At 38.8% G+C, this 20,669-nt stretch overlaps 1 protein-coding gene across 2 annotated transcripts in view; it reads right to left on the reverse strand.

Moving 5' to 3' along the window:
• Nucleotides 1-19,748, reverse strand: part of iffo2b (intermediate filament family orphan 2b) — a 32,935-nt gene extending 13,187 nt beyond the window's left edge. For both annotated transcript variants that reach the window (XM_087800925.1, XM_087800924.1), the window contains exon 1: nucleotides 18,926-19,748. In XM_087800925.1, coding sequence (XP_087657051.1) covers nucleotides 18,926-19,389 — 464 coding nt within the window. In that variant the 5' untranslated portion in view covers nucleotides 19,390-19,748. The remainder of the gene's footprint in view (nucleotides 1-18,925) is intronic.
• Between the last annotated feature and the right edge of the window lie 921 nt (nucleotides 19,749-20,669).

Here is a 20,669-nt window from a genome sequence, read left to right on the forward strand (position 1 = left end):
GTATAAACCAGGTGTCACCAACTACTCCTAGGGCTACCATAAGCTTGGTTTATGCTTTTGAAATGACTTAATATACATTGTTATTGATCATAAAATATATTCCTCTAATACATTCATTCTTCAATTTTAGCAACAGGTCAACAGTAAAGGAAACTCAAAATCCAACATAATGACCTGTTCATTGTATGAAAAATTATTTTTGAACAGGCCCATTGTGGTCTACTCCTTTGGTGTATGTGGGTCACCTACATTGGGGACGACTGGTATTAACCCTTTTTTTTCCTCCATCTAGTTATTTCATCGTGATCCTATAAGACAAGTTCTGAAAACAAAATACGAGTTCTACGTCATGCATGCTTAGGCCCTCTAGCCCCCGACAATGAGAAAAAACAATGAAGGTTTCCTTCACCTGTAATAGGGGGGCACTCCCATAAAGAATCCCTCCCAAAATAATTCAGGGGGTCAACTGGGTGGCGTGGCTGGAGGGCCTCGCATGTACCGTGGTTACGTAAGGTAACCCGGGTTTCCCAATCGATCTGATTTGGGTTGTCAACAAAATGATGTTTTCTTTATTGGATAAGTGATTCATCAGTTTCCAGAAGACCAGTTCAGTGTCTTTTAAACGTCCCGCAATTAAAAACATAAAAATTGTAGCGTGGTTTAGACTTAACTCCCATACAGTACAGTCATCAAGTATTTATAAAAAATATCAATAATATACGCTTATATAGCATTGGACCAGTCACTCTAAAGTATTGCTCACTGGAATATGGTCGGTAAATGGTATCTTGAGTCAATCTTAACGTATCGTTAAAATAACATAATTAATAATAATAACATAAAATAATAATTTCGGGTCTAAACCAAAATGTCATGATGAAGTTGGCTAGTCATGTTTATGTTCTTCTTCCGTGTTTTTATTAGTGTGATTTATATGGATAAAGCCAAAACAAACCTGGCATGTGTACCTCATCTATTTTGAGTTAATTTCTGTATAATCTCTGTTTAAGGAAAAACTGTTAAAATAAGAGCTAAAATCTTGGATGGTAAAATATGTGTCACCATGTGACTAAGAAATTCTTGCAACAGATCCGAGATATTAGAAACATTTCAGGCGAACAGTGTTATTAAAAGTCAACATCCTGGTGCGAGACACAGATATCTTGAGCTTCCTCAAATTAAAAAGCAACAAACGGCAGAACCCTTCACAGCCACTGTATTGGTAAACAAGTGACGACGATCCAAACAGCAACAGGACGTTTCATAGGGTTCTGGTTGTCCTCAATCTGGGAACACACCCGGGGTCTCCTTACAAGGGCACAGACACGGGACGAGACCTGGAGCCTGTCATGGACCCGTGTTGACCGCTGCAGACCGGTGAGATAATAACTGTCTCCCTGTGACAACTGCATCATCGATTTCTCATTTTATTAGCGTCACCTTAAAATCTCCTCCTGAAGAAGAAGTCCCTCGTCCAGCTCATACAATTGTGTATGATTAAAATTAAAAAAAAAAAAAAACTGGCTTAAACTGACCGTGGCAAAGTAGTGGTCCTTGATTATGACCCGTCTACTATATGTATTTGGCCAAAGTTAATTTCATTTGAAAAGTCTGAGAATTTTAGATGTTCATTTGATTTTTCTTAAATATGCATTTTACGGTAAAAATATCTGTATTTCACATTCAATTTGAATCATCTTTATTATTAATTAAGTCTTCCGTCTTTTTACATTCCATTGGTTTTTAACAGTGGGTGTGAGCATGCACGTGCACGTGCGCTGACTCACTTGCTAAGTCAGAAAGGTACATTTGTGAACACCTGCCAACCTGAGAACTTGATCAGGTTCGAGGGACTGACTCTGCTGCATCTTTATCTAATGTAATCCTAGCAGCACCGTCGACGACACAAACACAGTGAGACGTTGTTGTCAAAGAGTATATTTGTAATCGTTCTCCTGACTTCACTAGGGAAAAGGTATAAAAGTGGTTGAAGAGGGGGGCAAATTGATATTTTCTTCTTTAATTTTTTGTATATTGTCGTGTGGTGATTTTGTATTTTAACTATATTATAAAACCTCCAGGAGTTTGTATGTTCTCCCCGTGTTGCGTGGGTTTACTCCAGGCACTCCGGTTTCCTCCCACAGTCAAAAGACATACAGAGGTTGATTGAGAACTTTGGGGAAATTTTCCATAGGTATGAGTGTGTGTGTGAATGGTTGTCTGTCTTTGTGTACCCCGCGACAGACTGGTGTCCTGTCCAGGGTGTCCCCCACTTAAGGGCCGCATAATATCATCTTGTGGGCAACAAACTGGCCGCAGGCCGCAAGTGTGGGACCCCTGGTCTGGGTGACTCTGCTGCATTCATTTCTATCATTTTTAAATCAGCACCAAAATCTCACTTTTCTTTGTTAACCTGCCCACCTTTTGAAGCCAGATTCAACCCATGTGCTCTATGGTTTATTTATTTTGTTGGAAGTGGAATTTTCTATGAAAGACTCTATTCAACTTGTGCTCGAACACTTGTTAATCTAAGATAAAACCCTGTTAGCTGATTCACATCTTCTAACAGAATATTTATAAAGCAGCTGTTTATCTTTCACCGACAGCAGCGACACTTCTAGAAACATTTTTAATATTCTGTAGTGACGAAGGAAAACAATAGAATTTGCTCTAACATAACATATCAGGGCAACATTTTCTCTTTTAACCACGTCTAATACTTCATCTGCTTCTATCGAGGTATTCATGATAAAGATGAGTCACAACTTTCGTTCTCCCAGCAGACATTTCTCATGGAGTTTTATCTGGTGAGCCGCTGCATTCCAGCAACTCCGGCCAACAAACACTCCCAGCCTTGTGCGGTATGTCTGGAAGTCGTGTTTGCACGCGAGACGCCTCCTTCTGTTCCCATCATCCTCTGCCTCAGCAGATCACGCTAACAATGCTCAAAGGCTTCTGGTCGCGTGACCGTGCAACACATCGGTAACGTTGTTTAATCAGGAGAGAAACTGGAGTTATTCAAGTCATCCGTCACTAGAGCTGGAGTGAGTTCAAGATAAATATGAAGGAGTGAAAAGGTGTGGTTCCCCATCATTCTACAGTCTCGATGGCTCTTGAACAAACAACACTTCAGTCAGACAACACCCTGTTTCTGCTACACATCATGCTACACAAGTGTCAGAGACATTTTTCTTTCAACATGCATGAACGCTGTTTGTCTTGCAGGTTAAACGTGTTGCTAACGATATAGGATTGACCTTTTATGTGAAAAGAACCAGTGTCTGGTTCACATCATGTGAAATATTTAAATCAAGATGCATGTTGAGAAAAGAAAAAAAGCAACTTTTGCTGACGAGTAAATGATTAATACTAACTCAAAAGATGTGGAAATAGATTTCTGTATTACAAATAATTTATAAGTAAAAGAGTCGTGATGAGTTTACACTGTTCAAGAGTTTATCAGAGAAAACATACATTTAGTGGGAAAAAAATAACAAGAATAGTCAGAATTTTTTGTTAAATAAAAATGTTCTGTGTTAAGAGAAAAAGATCATATTTTCTCCATCCTTCTCGCAACCCAATAACACGCCCCAGTGACAAAAGTGAAATTAGAGTTTAACTTTCGAAAAATTCCATTTCATAGTTCATCGTCTATATAGCTTAGATTTTATAGTCCAGGTTGAACACATTTATAGAAAACTCTTAAAATTAGACAAAATAATGGCCAAAATTAAAGGTTTAACCAAAGAAAATCTACAAAATATGAATCACATTTTCCTTAAAGATGTGCAGAAAAAACTTATCCACAGTCACTGTATTTGTTTAAGATCTTGTTCAAATGTTTCAGTTTAGTTATTTATTAGAGAAAATTCTTGCTGGATTCATGTTACCTTTTAAACTCTTTACTTCTATTTATCATTTTATTTCAAGACATCTGGGGCAGAATTCAAGCTTCTAAACAGGTTCTCAAACACAAAGTGTTTTTTTTTACTAACATTGATGGGAATAAGGCCAAAACAACAACACAAAGTTCAGTAACCTGCTGTTGCAATATTTTCTCAATCCTTCTTGCAACCACTGAACACGCCCCGGTGACGAAAGTGAAATTAGAGTTTAACTTCCATTAAAATTCCATTTGTGTTCAAGTGCAAAGTTCTCACCATACTATAAAAATTGAATTTGTATCAGAAAATAAATGTGCTACCCTACCCTCTACTACTGTACTACTACAGAGAAGGTAAAAATGCTTATTAAAATGTCACAAAGTTGATTTTGATGTTTTTAAATATGTAAACATTTGAGAGAAAAAAAGGGACTTTCAAGAAAATGGGTGCTAAGAAAGAATGAAGAAATGTGTGATTATAATAAACATGATGTCTTCTGTTACCATCTATCAAATTAATGATAAAACAACCGGAAATTAAAAACACCAGGATTGAAAGTATATTTGTGAAATAACTTTAAGTCAAAACAATGAATAAGAATCATTTTAGTCCATAGTCCAGTTGTACATTTATTTATGGTTTAAAACTTAAATAACGATAATATTTGCATTTGTTATATTTTTAAGAGTAATACGAGTTTTTAGACTCTAAGTATTTAATATTGATGAAAATTATACATATATATTCACAAATAAAGCGAATAAATGCACTTAATACTTTAATCAAAGGCACAAAGTCAAAGTTATATTATTTTAGGTCTATATCTTAAGATACAAATGTAGTAAATTAATCTATATTTCACTTCACTATGTAAACTACTTGGCTATTAAAAATCCATCATAAAAATCTACTCAATCTAGCTTTTGAAACGCACCTCAAGTGGCAGCAGTTAATAGTCCTGGTATGATTAAATCACAGATAGAGTTTTGACTTTCAGTTATAAATATAAAGTGTCCGTTTAAAGATCCAAGGACACTGCAGCGCGACTTTTACGGCACCATTACAATAAAATCTTACTGCGTCTCCAGCAGTGAAGGAGTGGGCGTCACATGATAGGGTGGACGGATCGATGCGAGAGACCTCCACTGACGGCTGTGACGGATCACGTCTGACCCACCAGCACACGCGTGATCAATAACGCTGGATGTGTAGGAAACATGCAGTGGGATCGAGAGGTAGGAACCGTGACTGACCAGCCGAGAGAGTGTTTCACGCGGTGGAATAAAAAGCATCTTCAGTAGGTCATCGATCGTGCGTCTCACCAGACTCCACAGAGACGCCTTTGCTAACCATGATCATATAGAAGCTCAGACACAAGGTCACTCCTCACTTCCTCTCCTCCATCCACCCTTCCTTCCCGTCCTCATCTTCTCACGCCACATCGTCTCCTTGGATACCACTGGCCGGCATCCAGAGTGGAATAATCCTGGTCAGAGAAGGGTTGATCTGCACAATCTCCCCTCGCTGGTCAGTTTGTTTATCCTCAGGCTCAAGTGGACATTTTTAATCTTTCCGGCCGGTGGAGAACTGTGACTGCAGACGATCTAACAAGCAGCAGCAGAAACCAAAAAAACGCCTTCAAGACTAAATTTAAGGCAAAATGTATATATTATATATTGTTTAAGCCTGTATAGCCTCGATTAAACGGGTGCTGTTTCATCACCAAATCATTTTTCAGAAGAATGCATTTCCAAGATGGCCGCTATTGCAGATTGGCTTCAGACCACGGTTCAGCATCAGAAGGTTGATGTCACAGATACCAAGAAGATCCTGTGCATCTGTCATCTTTGGTTTCAAATATCTGCAAAGATCTGTTTCATATCCTCTACAACCGACCAAATGAGGACCACATCAATCAAATCAAAGGGCCACTCATGGACCTCTGGCTGCACTTTTACCTTTATCACAAAAATCTAACAAAAAAATGTAAAATCTAAAACGGAGTCGATTCTTTGTTCCGACTCGGTCGCAGGGGGGAGGGTCTTTCAATTTTGTATGAATGTTTTTGTCTCATTTTATTTATATTTTTGTATTAACTGTTTTATTGATTGTTTCACTGTGGATCTTGGCCATTTTTGTCTTTATTTGTTATTTCAATTTAGAAATTAAAATCTAGAATGTGTGAATGGTTGTCTTCTTGTGTCCTGCGCCAGACTGGTGTCCTGTCCAGGGTGTCCCTTTGCCTCTTGCCGAATGAAAATGGACCTCAGGCCTCAAGTTTGAATCCTCTGGTCTACAATGCCCATGTCATATGTGCATTTTGACACTGTTACTGCATGTACCAAGAAGCACAGGAGACCCTGGACAGGAATCCAGTCCATCACAAAGCAGTTGTCAAGAGTGGGTGTCTCAAAGGAAGGCTACTCTTTTACGTCCAGATTCAGCATCTGTGTTCACAAAACTACATCAATTCTTATTAATAATGCTAATGTTTGTATTTTAAGATGGAATAGATTTATTTTCAGAGTTGTACAGCCACCTCTGAATGAAACCACAGTTCTAAAGAAGGCGTTATAAGTGGCTAGAATGGCAGAAAATGTACCGACTATAGCGACTATCGTTTCTCATCATAATCACACTACGGCCTACATTGTCAATTAAAACAATCAAGAAAGACTTTAAATGACAACAATGAAGTCCTCTGACAGTATGATATCATCGGCTGCCTCTTCTGAGAGCACGCTTGTGTAAATCTTGAAAGTGGATTAACCCGCATTAGCGCTAAAGACTTAACCCACACAGGTCTTCGGGAAGCTACGCCGTCTAGTCCAGAGTGACCAGACGAAATAAAAATATCTCCATTAATCTCCGCCACATTCGTTGCTGCTAATGCTCCAGAAAAAATAGATACAGCCGCTGGCGATCATGAGATCCGAGACAAGATAAGACAAAGTTATTTATTGTAACGATCAAAGCCTTGAAAAGATGGGGAGCCTCCCTTCATTGAGTCTTAACTGATAAATGTTGCAACACGTCTAATCCTTCATCCCCGGCCGGGCCTCACTGACGTTTCCTCCAGGGTGTGAGCAGGTGGGGAAGGTTCCGTCAGCAGTAAATCATCCAGCGAGCAGATAAACACATGTATAATTGCGTCTAATGGTTCTGCTAGTGAATCGCTGACCCGCCCTCGCACAACATCTTGCTCTTGAGAGGTGTGTCTCCATTGTTGTTTGAAACATTTGTAGAGACATGTTGGGTTTTTTTTGCTTTGAAAACCATTCCAATGTAATGATTTGTTTTTGTCATGCTCTTGATGATTGACGCCTCAATGTCATGCCAAAGGTTTCCTTTAACGACTTTCTCTTTGATCAGGACAACAGGTTAACATGCGGCGGATTTTCAAGACGAAACTTGGTGTTATTTACTGCCAGGTTGTCTAACAGTGCAGTTAGAGCTGAGCCAACAGGCAATATGTTGTCTGTACTCCTAAGAAATAGTGTGAGTAGCTTGGACGTCGTCAATCCAACTCGATTTAAACTATCAATTCATAGCAAAGTCATCTGAAGACACTTTACAGTTTAAGTAAGACTGTGAGGGAGAAAAGAAACACAGATTCCAGTAAATCAACAATGACTTTTTAGAAGGCAGAAACCTAGAGCAGAACCAGACTCAGTGTTGCTGTCACAGGGTGGGAGGTGGGGGTAGACGGACAGATGGAGAAAAGCTAGAGGAAGGATGAAGTGAGAGAGGAGATTGAAGCGAGAACTACGATAGAACTCCAGCAGACTTCAGTTATGATGTCATATGTAGTGACAGGGTCACGACTTACAAGGTATATTTAAACCTCACAAGTCTGCTATTGTTTGTATTTAAGTTTAGTTAAAATGCTAGTTCTTTCCTATTTCATGCTCATTAAATAAACTGTACTGGAAATATATTTGTTCCCAAATTGGGAAATTAAGTAGTGACATTTAAAATTACCTAAAGTGACAGAATCAGATCAGTGGTCTGATGAAGCAGTTCATGAAGCAGTGTCATTATTTACAGAGTCCAATAGAGGGCGGTCTCTGCACTATTTTCCTTTGTTTTAAACAACTGTTCTAATGAAACATGACATCATTTTTAAACTGATGGCGCCACCTACTGACCTCTAAACAACATGACACTGCTTCATGAAGCTTCAGCGCATCAGTACTGACTTCAAGTTCCATAATGCAATGCAACAGTTAAAAAATATATGTAATTTTAATCTGGACTGTATTGTCTGGAATTTAGTAGACGTCTCTGCTCAATGACTCAGTGGGTGGATCATCATCAGATAAAGAGCTGAGCCAAAAGACAAAGATACCACCTGTCAATGTCCCTAATTGAACCAGTTGTCAGGATTTATCCCTCGTTATCTCTGGGTCAAGGTGACCCAAGAATAACACAGGGGTGAAGGTAAAGGTAGAAACTCAGTCAACTGGGACTCAGAGAAGAATAGCTGCTCCTCAGCATCAAGAGAAGAAGTAACCCTGGTTATTTTTCGTTGACGATAACGTACTCGGAAGAGAATGTTCCTAATTTCAAATCTTCTATATATTTTCTCATAGACAACATTGAGTCTCACAGATCCTCCCACGCTGTAAACCGACCCCTCGCCACTTGCTACAAAGAGACACCTCGTCAGATTTCCACTTAAACAATAAACCGGATCCCACTGTCAACGTGGACATGCAAGATAACTCGGCTCAACTTGACAAACGGCTCCTTTACGTTGAAATAAACGGGGTCTTACGGGTTGTTTGCAAAGTTGTGTGAAAGAGCCGCAGAGTGAGATCATGGACATGTCAGGGCTACAGTAGGGTGGAGTCGTACAGACCCTCACAGTGGAGAGAAAGATGAAGATGTTCTCTCCCTCAATGGTCGGGGTGTGTTCACTCGTTTGACTCATAATGGAGTGAAGAGAAAGACAGATTAATGTTGACCTCCCTGTACACACACCTGCACCGTGACTGGACAGGAAACTGAGAAACAAAGTGGAGGAATTTTGCTCCATTGTGCGGCACATCCGAGTATTCATAAATCACTTTCATTTGAAATATGACTCGCACACTAACTACAGCCATTTGTGCTTGAAGAGTTAAAGGTTAATTCATCTTTTTTACAATTTTTTACTGACTTAAAATGTTCTATTTTTCTAAATGTGCTTACTTTTCCTAAGATAGAAAATGACTAAACATAATTTCTTGTTGCAAAGATTCTTTTTTATATTTATTTATTGCTTCCATATAACAAAGACATAAAATGTAACAACTTTTAACATCTAAAAAATGCAATGAATTAAAATATTATAGAAGTTATATATTTGCAAGAAATAGATTCTGAGGCTAGCTTTTTGCAAGAAAAATATATATATATATATACAGTATATACATATTATTTATATATATATATATATATATATATATATATAAAATGTCTGTATTCATAAAAGAGAAAATATGGAATAGTAAAGTTGTTTAATATCATATGAGAATACATTTATTGCATTTACTGGAGCACAAAATGTCGAACAAAACAACACAAAAGTAACCATATTAAATTATTAATGAATAAATAAAAGACATCACACTTAAGAATACTATCATTGCTTGACTTTTTTTTAAATGTAAATATACAATTACTGAAATATCTAAATTTAAAACTATGGAAAAATGCAGACTAAGAAATAAAAAAAACAATAAGATGACATTTCTTTTATAAAGCTTAATAAGTGAATATGTTGCTTATAACCTTCAAATTAAGCTTAAACAATACAACAAATAAATCTAATTTCTGGTCAAAATATCTCAACCCACCAATATGAAACACAATCACCTGAAGAGGTAGATTTCAGTGAACTGTTGGGACTTGTTTTTAATCAAGAACGTTAATTTTCTTTTCATTTATCACATTTATTTATGTATATAAATGTATTTACATAGCATACATTTATGCTCGAGGTTTCTGCCTTCTAAAAGGAAGTTTTTCCTCGCCATAGCTCACTGCACAGTATTTCGCTTCTTGCTCTTTGTTGAATCGCTGGGATCTGTTTTTCCTTAATCAACTACAGTCTTACTTCAACTGTATAGTGTCTTGAGATAACTTTGTTATGATAAGACACTTTAAATAAAATTGAATTGAATTGAAATTATTTTTGTAGTGTCTTTTATTCAGTGACATTAACATGATCTAAAATCACAGATTTATGTTTAAGTTAATGTAACGTAAATATGAAATATATTGATTTTATACTTGTGTAAAGGGTCTATGAAAGTAAAAGGACAGCTCTGAATATTTTACTGAAATACGAATCTATGTTGATGTTTTTGCCAAAACTTTGGTTTTGACGTGCAGCCGAACCAGTCTTTCACAACCACAGTCCCGAGAGCATTAATCCAACACGACCTGTCAGTCTTTGCAACTCTGTCCAAAAATGCACAATAGAAGCGAACAGGTCTGAACAAAAGGTGTTATTATACCGACTGTTAAACCATTGCGTGTTAATAAGATGATTATCTTCTTAGTGGTAAAGGTCTCTCAGAAAACAGTACATCTATGTCTCCGGGGCGAATGGAAACATGTGGAGTTGCTGGTTAGAATTCCGCAGCGGGAGGTCTTTTCTCAGAGACAGGTGCATTCCTGCATTTTTCAACGTGGCACAGCGCCACTTCGCTCGGCTCCATCGATACCCATGAATAATCGACCGGAGCAGCAGCAGCAGTTTCATGCTCCAGCATCGACAAGAGCTCCAGAGAACACAGGCCCGGTCTGCTGCGGAAGGTTCCTTCACCGTCTGGCTCCATTCTTGTTTATTAGGCAACAGTGGGAGAGGTGTTTTTAGCTATTGGAGGTGCCAAAAGTATTTTTGAAGAAAATGTTCAGTTGGAAGAATTCAGTCGCTGCATGTACTAATTAAAACCCTTTAGAAAAAGCCTGAGTCATTCATTTCATAACATTAAATTATGCTTAAGCCAGAACCACAGACGCCAGTTTTTAAACAAGGATCGTGATTCAATCTTTCATTTGAACTCAGCAGAATGTTTTTCACATCCCTCCAGTGACCACATTCTTTAATTACCTCTGCCAAGGAGAGGGTTTTATAGTGTATGTTTGTTTGCTTTCTTAACTTGAAAGGTTTTGTGGATTCTTGTACATTTTCAGGATAAGTTAAGAATGATCATATTTTGGTTCTGATTGAAGTTCAATCTGGACCCGTGAAGGTTTTGTCGTTCCTCGTCCACACCGCTATCTGTTGTCAGATACTGCTTATTTTAATGAAAGACAAGCCTAATATTTTCCTTTATTATTGAAAATAAGACCAACAGATATTGATCCTCAGTTCAAAGTTCGTTCAGCTCAAGACAAGTTACGTTCTAGACTTTTAAATATTAATTGAATGCCATTTGAAATTAAATTTAAGACCAACTCGACAATTAACCAAATTGGAAAAATCAAAGAAAACACCACATTTATTACTGATGAAAATGTTATTTAAGACATTTTAATGCTAATCAATGCCTTGTTTATAGAAATTTAGATCCTTTTCAACTTTTTGAGGTTCAGGAACCCTGCAATGCAGAAGTGAACTGCTAACCCCAACCTTGAGCAATTATAACTCATTGAAGTTTGTGTTTGGTCGAAAACTTTTGAGTAAGATATTTAACGGCCATTAATCCTGGAAGAAACAGGCAGCCAGTGAAGAGTTTTAAGGATCGGGGAAATTTGAGTTCTTCTACTGGAGCAGGTCAGAATTCTCGCTGCAGAGTTGTATTAACTGCAACTGCGAGACAGCTCCTTCTTGTTAAGACATGAAAATAAACTGTTACAATTGTCTAAACGAGAAGACACAAACACATGGATTATACGCTCCGAATCTGTTGTGACATCATTTTCCTAAGCTGAGAGATTTTTCCCAGTTGAAGGAAACAGTTTCTGTCCAGTTTTCTTGAAACTGCAAAGAAGATTTAACAGCAACTGAACAGCTCTAGATCTGATTTATATTCTTTGTTTAATTAAAAGCATTAAGTCAGATTACGGACCTGACAAAAGCTTTAATCATCATCTATGAATAAACCATGAGAATAACTCATGTAAATAATTTTAAAATTACTTTATGAGTTATAACAAGTATATTCTAGTCCCTTGAAAATAACACTTTGATCCACCACTTGATTCAGGTCAATTATCATAGCAGTAGTTAGAAGGAGAATGAAGGAAGCTTAAGTTGAGAAGTTCCCTCACACAGAGAAAGAGGGTGTGAGGTGATTGACCTTCTGCATCTGAAGCTTGATAGTCTTAACTCAGCTCTGTCTCTCTATCGCAGAAACAGGAAGTCCTGTTCCGAGGCCGTGGTTCAGCGTTTGCGTGCCAAGACTCTCCGGCTGCAGGTCTGAGTCTCGGTGCTGGGTGACGGCTTAAAGAAAATCTCCTGGGCCAACGCCAAGGATTAAACACAGAGAACGTCATTGTCGAGGAGAGGCAACACAAGAGCACAATGGTGTGTGTATATAAACATGTCACATGTGATCACACAGATAGTAACACATACAACAATGTCAACTGCTTTGTGTTGTTCACACTTTGACAAGACCTTCATAGACGCATGATTGAAGATCAAACAGATCAGTCGCCACTGATTTTAAGTCTCATTGATCCTCGGAGCTAAATTCAACTGCAGCTGAATTATTCATGCAGGAGAGATCTGGAGGAATAAATGCCTGGAGAACTTGTCCAACTTCACATGATGCAGCAGAAAGTATAAGTAGTTTGAATTACTTTTTAAAATTCATGAACTGATTATCAGTCAGGGTGGATGGCAACAAGTTGGATGGATGGATGGATTGATGGAAGGATAGACTAATGTGTGCATGGCCAGGTGTGTGGATGGATTGAAAGATGGATGGATGGGTGGATGGCCATATGGATGGATGGATGAATGGATACATATCCAGGTGGATGGATGGATTTATAAATTGATTGATGGATGGATGGATGGATGGATGGATGGATGGATGGATGGATGGATGGATGGATGGATGAATGGATGGATGGATGGATGGATGGATGGATGGATGGATGGATGGATGGATGGATGGATGGATGGATGGATGGATGGATGGATGGATGGATGGATGGATGGATGGATGGATGGATGGATGGATGGATGGATGGATGAATAGATGAATAGATGATGGATGGATGGATGAATGGATGGATGCAGGGATGGATGGATGAACAGATAGTTGGATGGATAGATGAATTGATGCATGGCCAGATGGATTGATAGATGGTTGGATGGAAGGAAAATGCATGAATGGATGAAAGGATAGACTAATGTATGCATGGCCAGGTGTGTGGATGGATGGATGAATGGATGGAGGAATAGATGGTTTTCATTGTCAAACTTATATTAAAAAACAACAAACGATCTAATGTTTCTTAAAACTTTCATTTTCATCTGTTCATATCTGAACTTGTTGAAGTCTTTCACTTTCCTCCTGAATCAAAGGTGAGTATAAGGATAAACCTGAGTGATCTCTCCATCTCTACATTTATTCAGTGACCAAAACATCTGGATACGATCCACATCACGAGTCACGATTACAAAATATCACGATATATAACAATAATAAATATATGGAACACAGTTAAAACGATTGGATTGAAAACTATTTTTCCTATTATTTAAAGTACTAAAACTCAAATTCAGTGTAACATACAGTACATACAACTCAAATGCTGTAATGCAGGAACAGGAAATGCTACAGAGGAGTCACTCTTCAGCACCATCTATTAGAGCGGAGATTTAAGAGTCGTATTTTACTTCCACCGCAACTAACCTGTGTGAACTAAAGTACTTCCTGAAAAGGTTCTACCAACCTTGAAAGAAAATCAGAAGCAAATGATGTGATCTACAGTCTTCCATGTTGACACGGAGCAAAGAGCATGGAATGAAAGACCACTCTGACCTTGGAATGTCTCGTGATCTGACAGTCCAACGAGAACTAGAACTGAAACAGCACATCATCGACAAAGTTAACAACAAACCACTTCATCACTCCTGACATTAGTGTCACTTCCGATTCAAATCAAAAATGAGAATCGGTTCACAACGTTCCTCCACGATGGCTGACATTGCCTTGAGTTACAGTTTTCATTGCAGACTGTCAGATGTGTTCACGGCCTCCTAAACATCCCACGCACGTGAAACAATCAACGGCAGAAACTCATTGGCCTCGAGATGATACATTTCACATGCTTGAGAGACAGTTGGGTGACAAATACGAGACACTAGCTTTGACCTTTTCCTCTGCTCTTACTCATGGACATTCACCAGCAGTGGACCCCCCACTGTGACCGTGTGGGGCTCAGAAGGACGTCTGATTTATGAGATCAGCTCGGAGACTGTTCTGCTTGTATTAGTTTGTATTAGAGGAATCGAATTTAACATCACTTTCACTGATCGGTCGGTTTTTAAACTCTTTCAAGAATGAAAAACTGTTGACTTTTAGATATGTTTTCGTTAGGATTTTAAAGACATTTTACGTAAAATGAATTCTCTTTTCAACAAAACCCTTTGTTAGCTAATAAGTACCAACCCATAGAAATGATAAAATGGTAACATGTCAATCAAATTGCCATTTGCTACCCATCCTACTGCCATGTTTCCTCTCAGTGGTCCAGAGGCTTGGCTTCAGGGAGTCTGAAGAAAGGGGGTTGGACTTTTGGATTCAGCTAAGATCATTAAAAAAAACCTCTCCTTTTATTTGTAAAGCTTCACATGTGGCTTCTATTCTAAGACCGAAGACTGAAGTGAGCAGGAACAGGTGGCTAGATAGCATTGGCATGCCAATGGCTACATTTAAACAACACATTCCCTATAAACATGGTTGTTTATCTTTTATATCTTTTATTATCTTTTCTTTTTTGGGGTATTTTATTATTTTTGTAGTCAAATTGCCTTCCTAAAAAGTATATTAATGTTCATAAAAGGATATTATTATAGAATAATTTGACTTGACTTTCTGCTGTTTTTAATCCCTTGTTTTATCTCTGGGTCAAGTTGACCCGGAGGCCCCAAAAAACAAATTTGTTTCTTTCAAACGACCTTCACCGTTGCATATGTATTAATAGAAGCCAGGGAGGTTGTTCACCTTGTACCAGAGACACCACAAGGACTTAAACAATTACATCTGTTTTCAGGTCTTTGGGTCAGCTTGACCCTGAGATAACACGAGGGTTAAAGAATGCAAACATTACTAAAAAAGGAAAAGTAGGTAATTTGATACATTTAAAATGCTTACAAAGAGTGCTTGAATGAATATTACCAATATGATTATAATTATATTTATATTCCCCAGATTCATTTTCCCTAAACTTATTAAAACTGATCTAATTTCCGGGTGCAATACGACTCCTATTAATGCCAACATACTGGCCAATAAAACTGCAGGATCGATTTTCTTGCATTGGATAGTTTTATGATCTTGGGAACCGTTGTTTTTCAAGACCATGAAAACACATTTCAGTTCATGAAGATGCACAAACGGCAGCGGACAGAGAGATGATTCAAGCAAACTATTCTGAAATGAGACGAGCAGACGTCCACGCCGGTAAAGCTTTAATAAATCAACAGGGTGGGTGAGAGGCACAGGGGGGCCTCTGCTGGGATTAAGGATGCCTTACAAAGCAGTCTGTGCACGGGCCAGCGAAGGGGTGGAGGGTGGTGTGAAGGAATGGCTGCAGACAAAGAGCTCCCAACAGTAAAGGAGGGAATGGTTGTAACCACGACGAGCAGACGGGAGGAAAACATCTGAACTTAAGGGTGATGTAATGGGTGAGCTCAGAGAGGGAAGGTGAAAGATTGACGACTGTGGTTATTGGTCCGTTAAACACACGTGACAGTGGTATGTAAAAATGTTTGACATAGAGGTTCACCAGGGACATGTTAGCTGTTACCTTTGCCAAGTCAAATGTCCATTGTGTTTTTACGAAGTCAACAAAAACTGTGTTGTTCGATAAGAAGCTTATTTGTAATCATGTTATTTTATTGAACTGGAAAAATGTCCAAAAACTGTTCAATGAGTGAAAAAAATGTCATATAATCTGGCCCTTGAAAAATTAACTTTCTTGGCAAATTGCATGACACATTTTAAGCAGTTTATTAAAATATATTTTTGTTTTTAAGTTGGGGGGGTACTATGTTTGTCACTGTGTTGTCTTCACGTTTTAGAGTTTTTAAACGTGTATGATTTTACCTGTGTATGGTTCTGTTGTTTACGCACTTCGTGATTAAAGATATACAGTAAATGACTTAAGTACTTAATTTAAGGTTATACCTCCTTTTATTTGTTTCCCATTTTCGATTGTATAAACAAAATCAATAAACATATGAATGGAAAAAGTAACTTTGGTTCACATATGATTGAGCTTCAATTAAAGTATGTGTCAATCCGGGATTCTTGCCCGTTGAGCAGGTTCTTTTAGGCAAACTAGTTTACTAGTAGTTAATTACATACTAAAAAAAGATAATACCCAAATCATTTGGAGTGTTATGTTGTATGCACGTTAAAAAATGCCCATTTATTTACAGTCCTGCTTTAAAGCTTTAAGAGTTCTTCTAATTTAAATGTTAAATGTGTGCTCAAACTAGTTCAGTTTTGAGCCACTATCCATATGGTTGCAAAAAACATTGCTTTACGACTGAAAACTTTTGCCAATACAATTTTTTAAAATAAAAATACCTTCAACAGAAAAATGTTCAAAGACATTAGATTGTATTTAATTTTTAAACGTTATTCATAATCAAGCTATTGATGAGATGTTTTCACTAACAAGGTAGTAAATGAGCTAACTTAGAAAATTAGAAAAAAATACCTCAAAGACATCAATAAGAGAAACATGTCTCACTTTGCTGGTCGATCAGAATGTTACTTTAAACGACAGGAAGTTATAAAAATGAATCTGGACATCATCAGAATATAATTTAAAATAGTTTTTGTTTTTAATTGTAATTTACAAATGTGTGGACTTTACAAGGCTACTTCACTTTTTAGACCCACTGGCGGCGAGCTGGCTGTATATATATATATATATATATAGCAGGTAGATATATTCATAAAAAGATGTGCTGGTTCTACTGGGATGACTAGACAGGATATCCAGTTTCCAGAAGGAGTGTGAGAGCATTCTCTGTCACTGACTCTGGAGGAAGTCTGTGTTGCTCATAAGCCTTTTTTAAATACTTTGAATCTGAATCATTGCAGTACGAACGGCCTCCAACAGGAAGACGTGCCTCGCTGGCCTTGAGTAGTACAGGGTCTTCCCTCGGCTGCTTCAGAGAAAACTCGACTGCATCATTAGAATCCAAGTGTTTAAACTGCTGAGTAAACACTCTGACAGCTGTCATGTCAAATGTTACATCCAGTGGAGCTGCCATGTGTTCAGATTCAGCGTGACGTGTCTCAACGCTAGTTTCGAGCTGATGAAAGAAACTCATTTAAATGAAAGTCAATAAAAGTTGTTAAAAAGAGAAGGGTTGACAAACCGGTTATGACATTTTAAGTAGCTCGTCCAATGGTTTAGCTCAGTTTTATTTTTGGGTTTTCTTATTTTAAAGCTGATATGGGAGCATGTGGAGGAGGCAAGAGAAGTGGTAATGATGATGGATACTTTTATTTATCTCCGTGGAGAAATAATAATCTATCATTATTGCATGATGCACCACGCATCAAAATACTTAGTTGTTTTGGATATTACATCTTGCTTATCATAACCACACCCACTCTGCTGTGATTGGTCAAGCATGAAGGTTTGTCACCGCATGTCATCAAACCCGGAAGTCTCCGACTCCAAAGGACTTTGAACAAAGCAGGGTGTGATTACAGCTGGCTGGAGGAGGAGTGAAGACCATTATTACGTCATAATGTACTCTGCTCTCGTAACCTCTCCTCTTCCAAGATTAATTTCATGAAGTAATAAGTTCAAAACGTCATCATGATGAGGGACTTTTAACATTTGAAACATAAAAGTGGGTCAGGAAAGTTGTGTTTTTAAATGAGTTGCCCTTTAAGGCAATATTACATGTTTAAGAAATTATAAAGTACTTCTAAGAAATCTTTGGATGACATTAGATCAAGGGGTGTACTTTTTTAGCACATGACTAAATCAAAGTATAGTAACATTTAAGGAACCTTCTCGAGTCGAACTCCTGATGGTTTATGACTCACTAGTACAAGAAATACTGAAGAGGAAGGCAGGAATGAAAGGCCATGCTCAGTACTACCGGTTATACTACACAACAGTTTTTCCATGATGATTTATGTGAGTAGATATATCAAACTCTCACAAGGTTTAAGCACATAGAGTTTAGTTCCCAGTAAGGTAGCCCTTGAGCACTACATAATGCTAATGTGGTTTAACTTTAACCTCTCAATGGTTTGTGTTACAGCAATGTATACCTCTCATTACTAGCTTCAATAAAGGTGGTACAAATCCACTTAACTCATGTAGGGAAGACCATGGTTTGAAAACAAGTTTGGATCACGAGTTGTGAGACGCAAGAGTTTGGAAAGGGATTTTTTTTTCGTAAAGTTACAAGGTTGGTTCTGTCGTGTTATTTCATTTCTGATGGTCGCAACCAAAACCAAACTCATGGAAAGAGTGGTTCAGTTTGGTTTCGGGACCAAACCAGCTCAAACTTGATATTGAACTAAGCATCACGTTTGCCATCATAAAACAGTTTTAATTGACCATCTTAGTTTGGTTATTTGTACCATTTTTTGAGAGTTTTGTTTTTGTGTATTTGAAATGTTAGCACCGTAAACCACACCTCACGGTGATGTTAAAAAAATGAATTTATCTTAGATCGTGGGACAAAAATGCCACCATTGGTTAACTGAAGGAACAACGCAGCAGGTTCACAGATTAAATTAAGATTCTGAAGCAGTTGCTTAGTTCACCTAATACAAGAACCAGCCCAGGTGGTTTCACATCAGAACATTTGTGTTTCTACTCACTTTCTCCTGTACTCGTCTCTCTCTCTCTTGACTTTGGCCAGCACGTTATACAGAGCCCTCAGCTCGGGCGTGATGGTGTCTATCTGGACCCCGACCCCATCCGGGTGAGTCCAACTCACTCCCGGTCCGTGTAGCGTCTCGAACCTCTGCCCCTGTCTCCGGACGTGGGTGAAGCTCCAGATGGTCCCGGGCATCCTGGACTCGGGTCCGTCCGTCTGCACGGCGACCTCCCGGGAGAAAAGTCCTCGGTAGTGGGTCCTCTGCTGAGCCTGCTGCAGCTGACTCTCCAGCAGTTTGTTGCGTCTCTCCAGCTCGTGCACTTTGGCGAGGAAGCAGCGGAACCGCAGGTTGAGGGTCTTCAGGACGTGGATGTTGGAGCCCAGGTCGTTGCGCAGGGCGCTGGTGCCGGTGGGCACGGAGCACACCGGCCCGGGCGGGGGGTCGGGGAAAAACAACGAGTTCATGGTGGAGAACAATAAGAGGATCCCAGTGATACAGCAAAAAAAATCCCTGATTTCGTTTTTTTTTTGTTTTATCTCCGCATGTTGAGCTCCGCCGAGGAGAGATGCGGAGAGGAGGAGGAGGAGGAGAGGACCATCCCTGGAGTCAGGGGATCATCTCAGGGAGGATTGACGCAGACCGCAGTGACTCGCCGTCACCTTCATCTCACCCGCTGCTGCTCCCAGTTGATCCAACAAAAAAAAGGAAAAAAGAAGAGGGTCGTCCCACCTTCTCTCGGCTCTCCTCCACTCTCTCTCACTCCATCCGCTACCGTGAGAGTGACGGCAGGATGCGGGAGCTGCAGAGTCCTGCCTCGACGCGGATCATGTTGCAAGAGTGCTAAACTGAGCATCCAGCAGCGACGAGGGCCCCTCCCACCTCCTCCCTCACCCTCCTCCCTCCTCCCTCACCCGGGCCAGACGATCACTTCCTGCCAGCTACTGATTCAATAGATCCATTTGACGCGTTCACTGAAATATAAACTTCCAAAAACCAGGGCCCTTTGAGTTGTGGCCCCCAAAAAATATTGTAATGTTCTATATAATCATTTGAATACGTTTTTTACAAAGGAATTGTATCATTAAAAACAAGCCATGGACACTAACCTGATTATAGTTTAGTATAATGATCACGTTTTACTTATAGTTGAATAGATACATATACATTTATATATGTCCATTTACGTTGCGTTCTATCATATATATTAAAAATGTGCTTAAGCCCCGCCCACTGAAAAACGCTTTGTCTGGAGCTACAATCTTGTTAACCATAGCCACGCCCACTCTGCTGTGATTGGTCAAGCATCAAGGTTTGTACCGACATGTATCATCAAACCTGCAAGTTTCCACTTCCAAGGGACTTGTTGTAATAACAAAGCGGGGAGAATTTACAGCCGGATGGAGGACGAGTGATGCCATTATTACGTCATTATGGAGACGTAACCTCTCGTTCGCTTAGATTTCAGACGAGGGAGAACTTTATAAAGTAATAAGTGAAAAACATGTTCATGATGAGGGACTTACTGCATCTTGGAGAGGAAGACTTCAACATTTAAAACATGTGGTTGAGTCAGGAGAGTTGGAGTTTCTCATTAGTTGATCTTTAAACAATCTCAGAACTTTTTCACCTTCAAGCGCTTTGTGACCCTGGTCTAGAAAGGCGCTTTACAAATAACTATTACTTACTTACTTCCTTACATCTAAGAAACTATACAATATTTCCAGAAATCATAAGATGACCTTAG

This window comes from Callionymus lyra, chromosome 10 (genome assembly GCF_982586985.1).
Source record: "Callionymus lyra chromosome 10, fCalLyr1.hap1.1, whole genome shotgun sequence".
Lineage (NCBI taxonomy): Eukaryota > Metazoa > Chordata > Actinopteri > Syngnathiformes > Callionymidae > Callionymus > Callionymus lyra.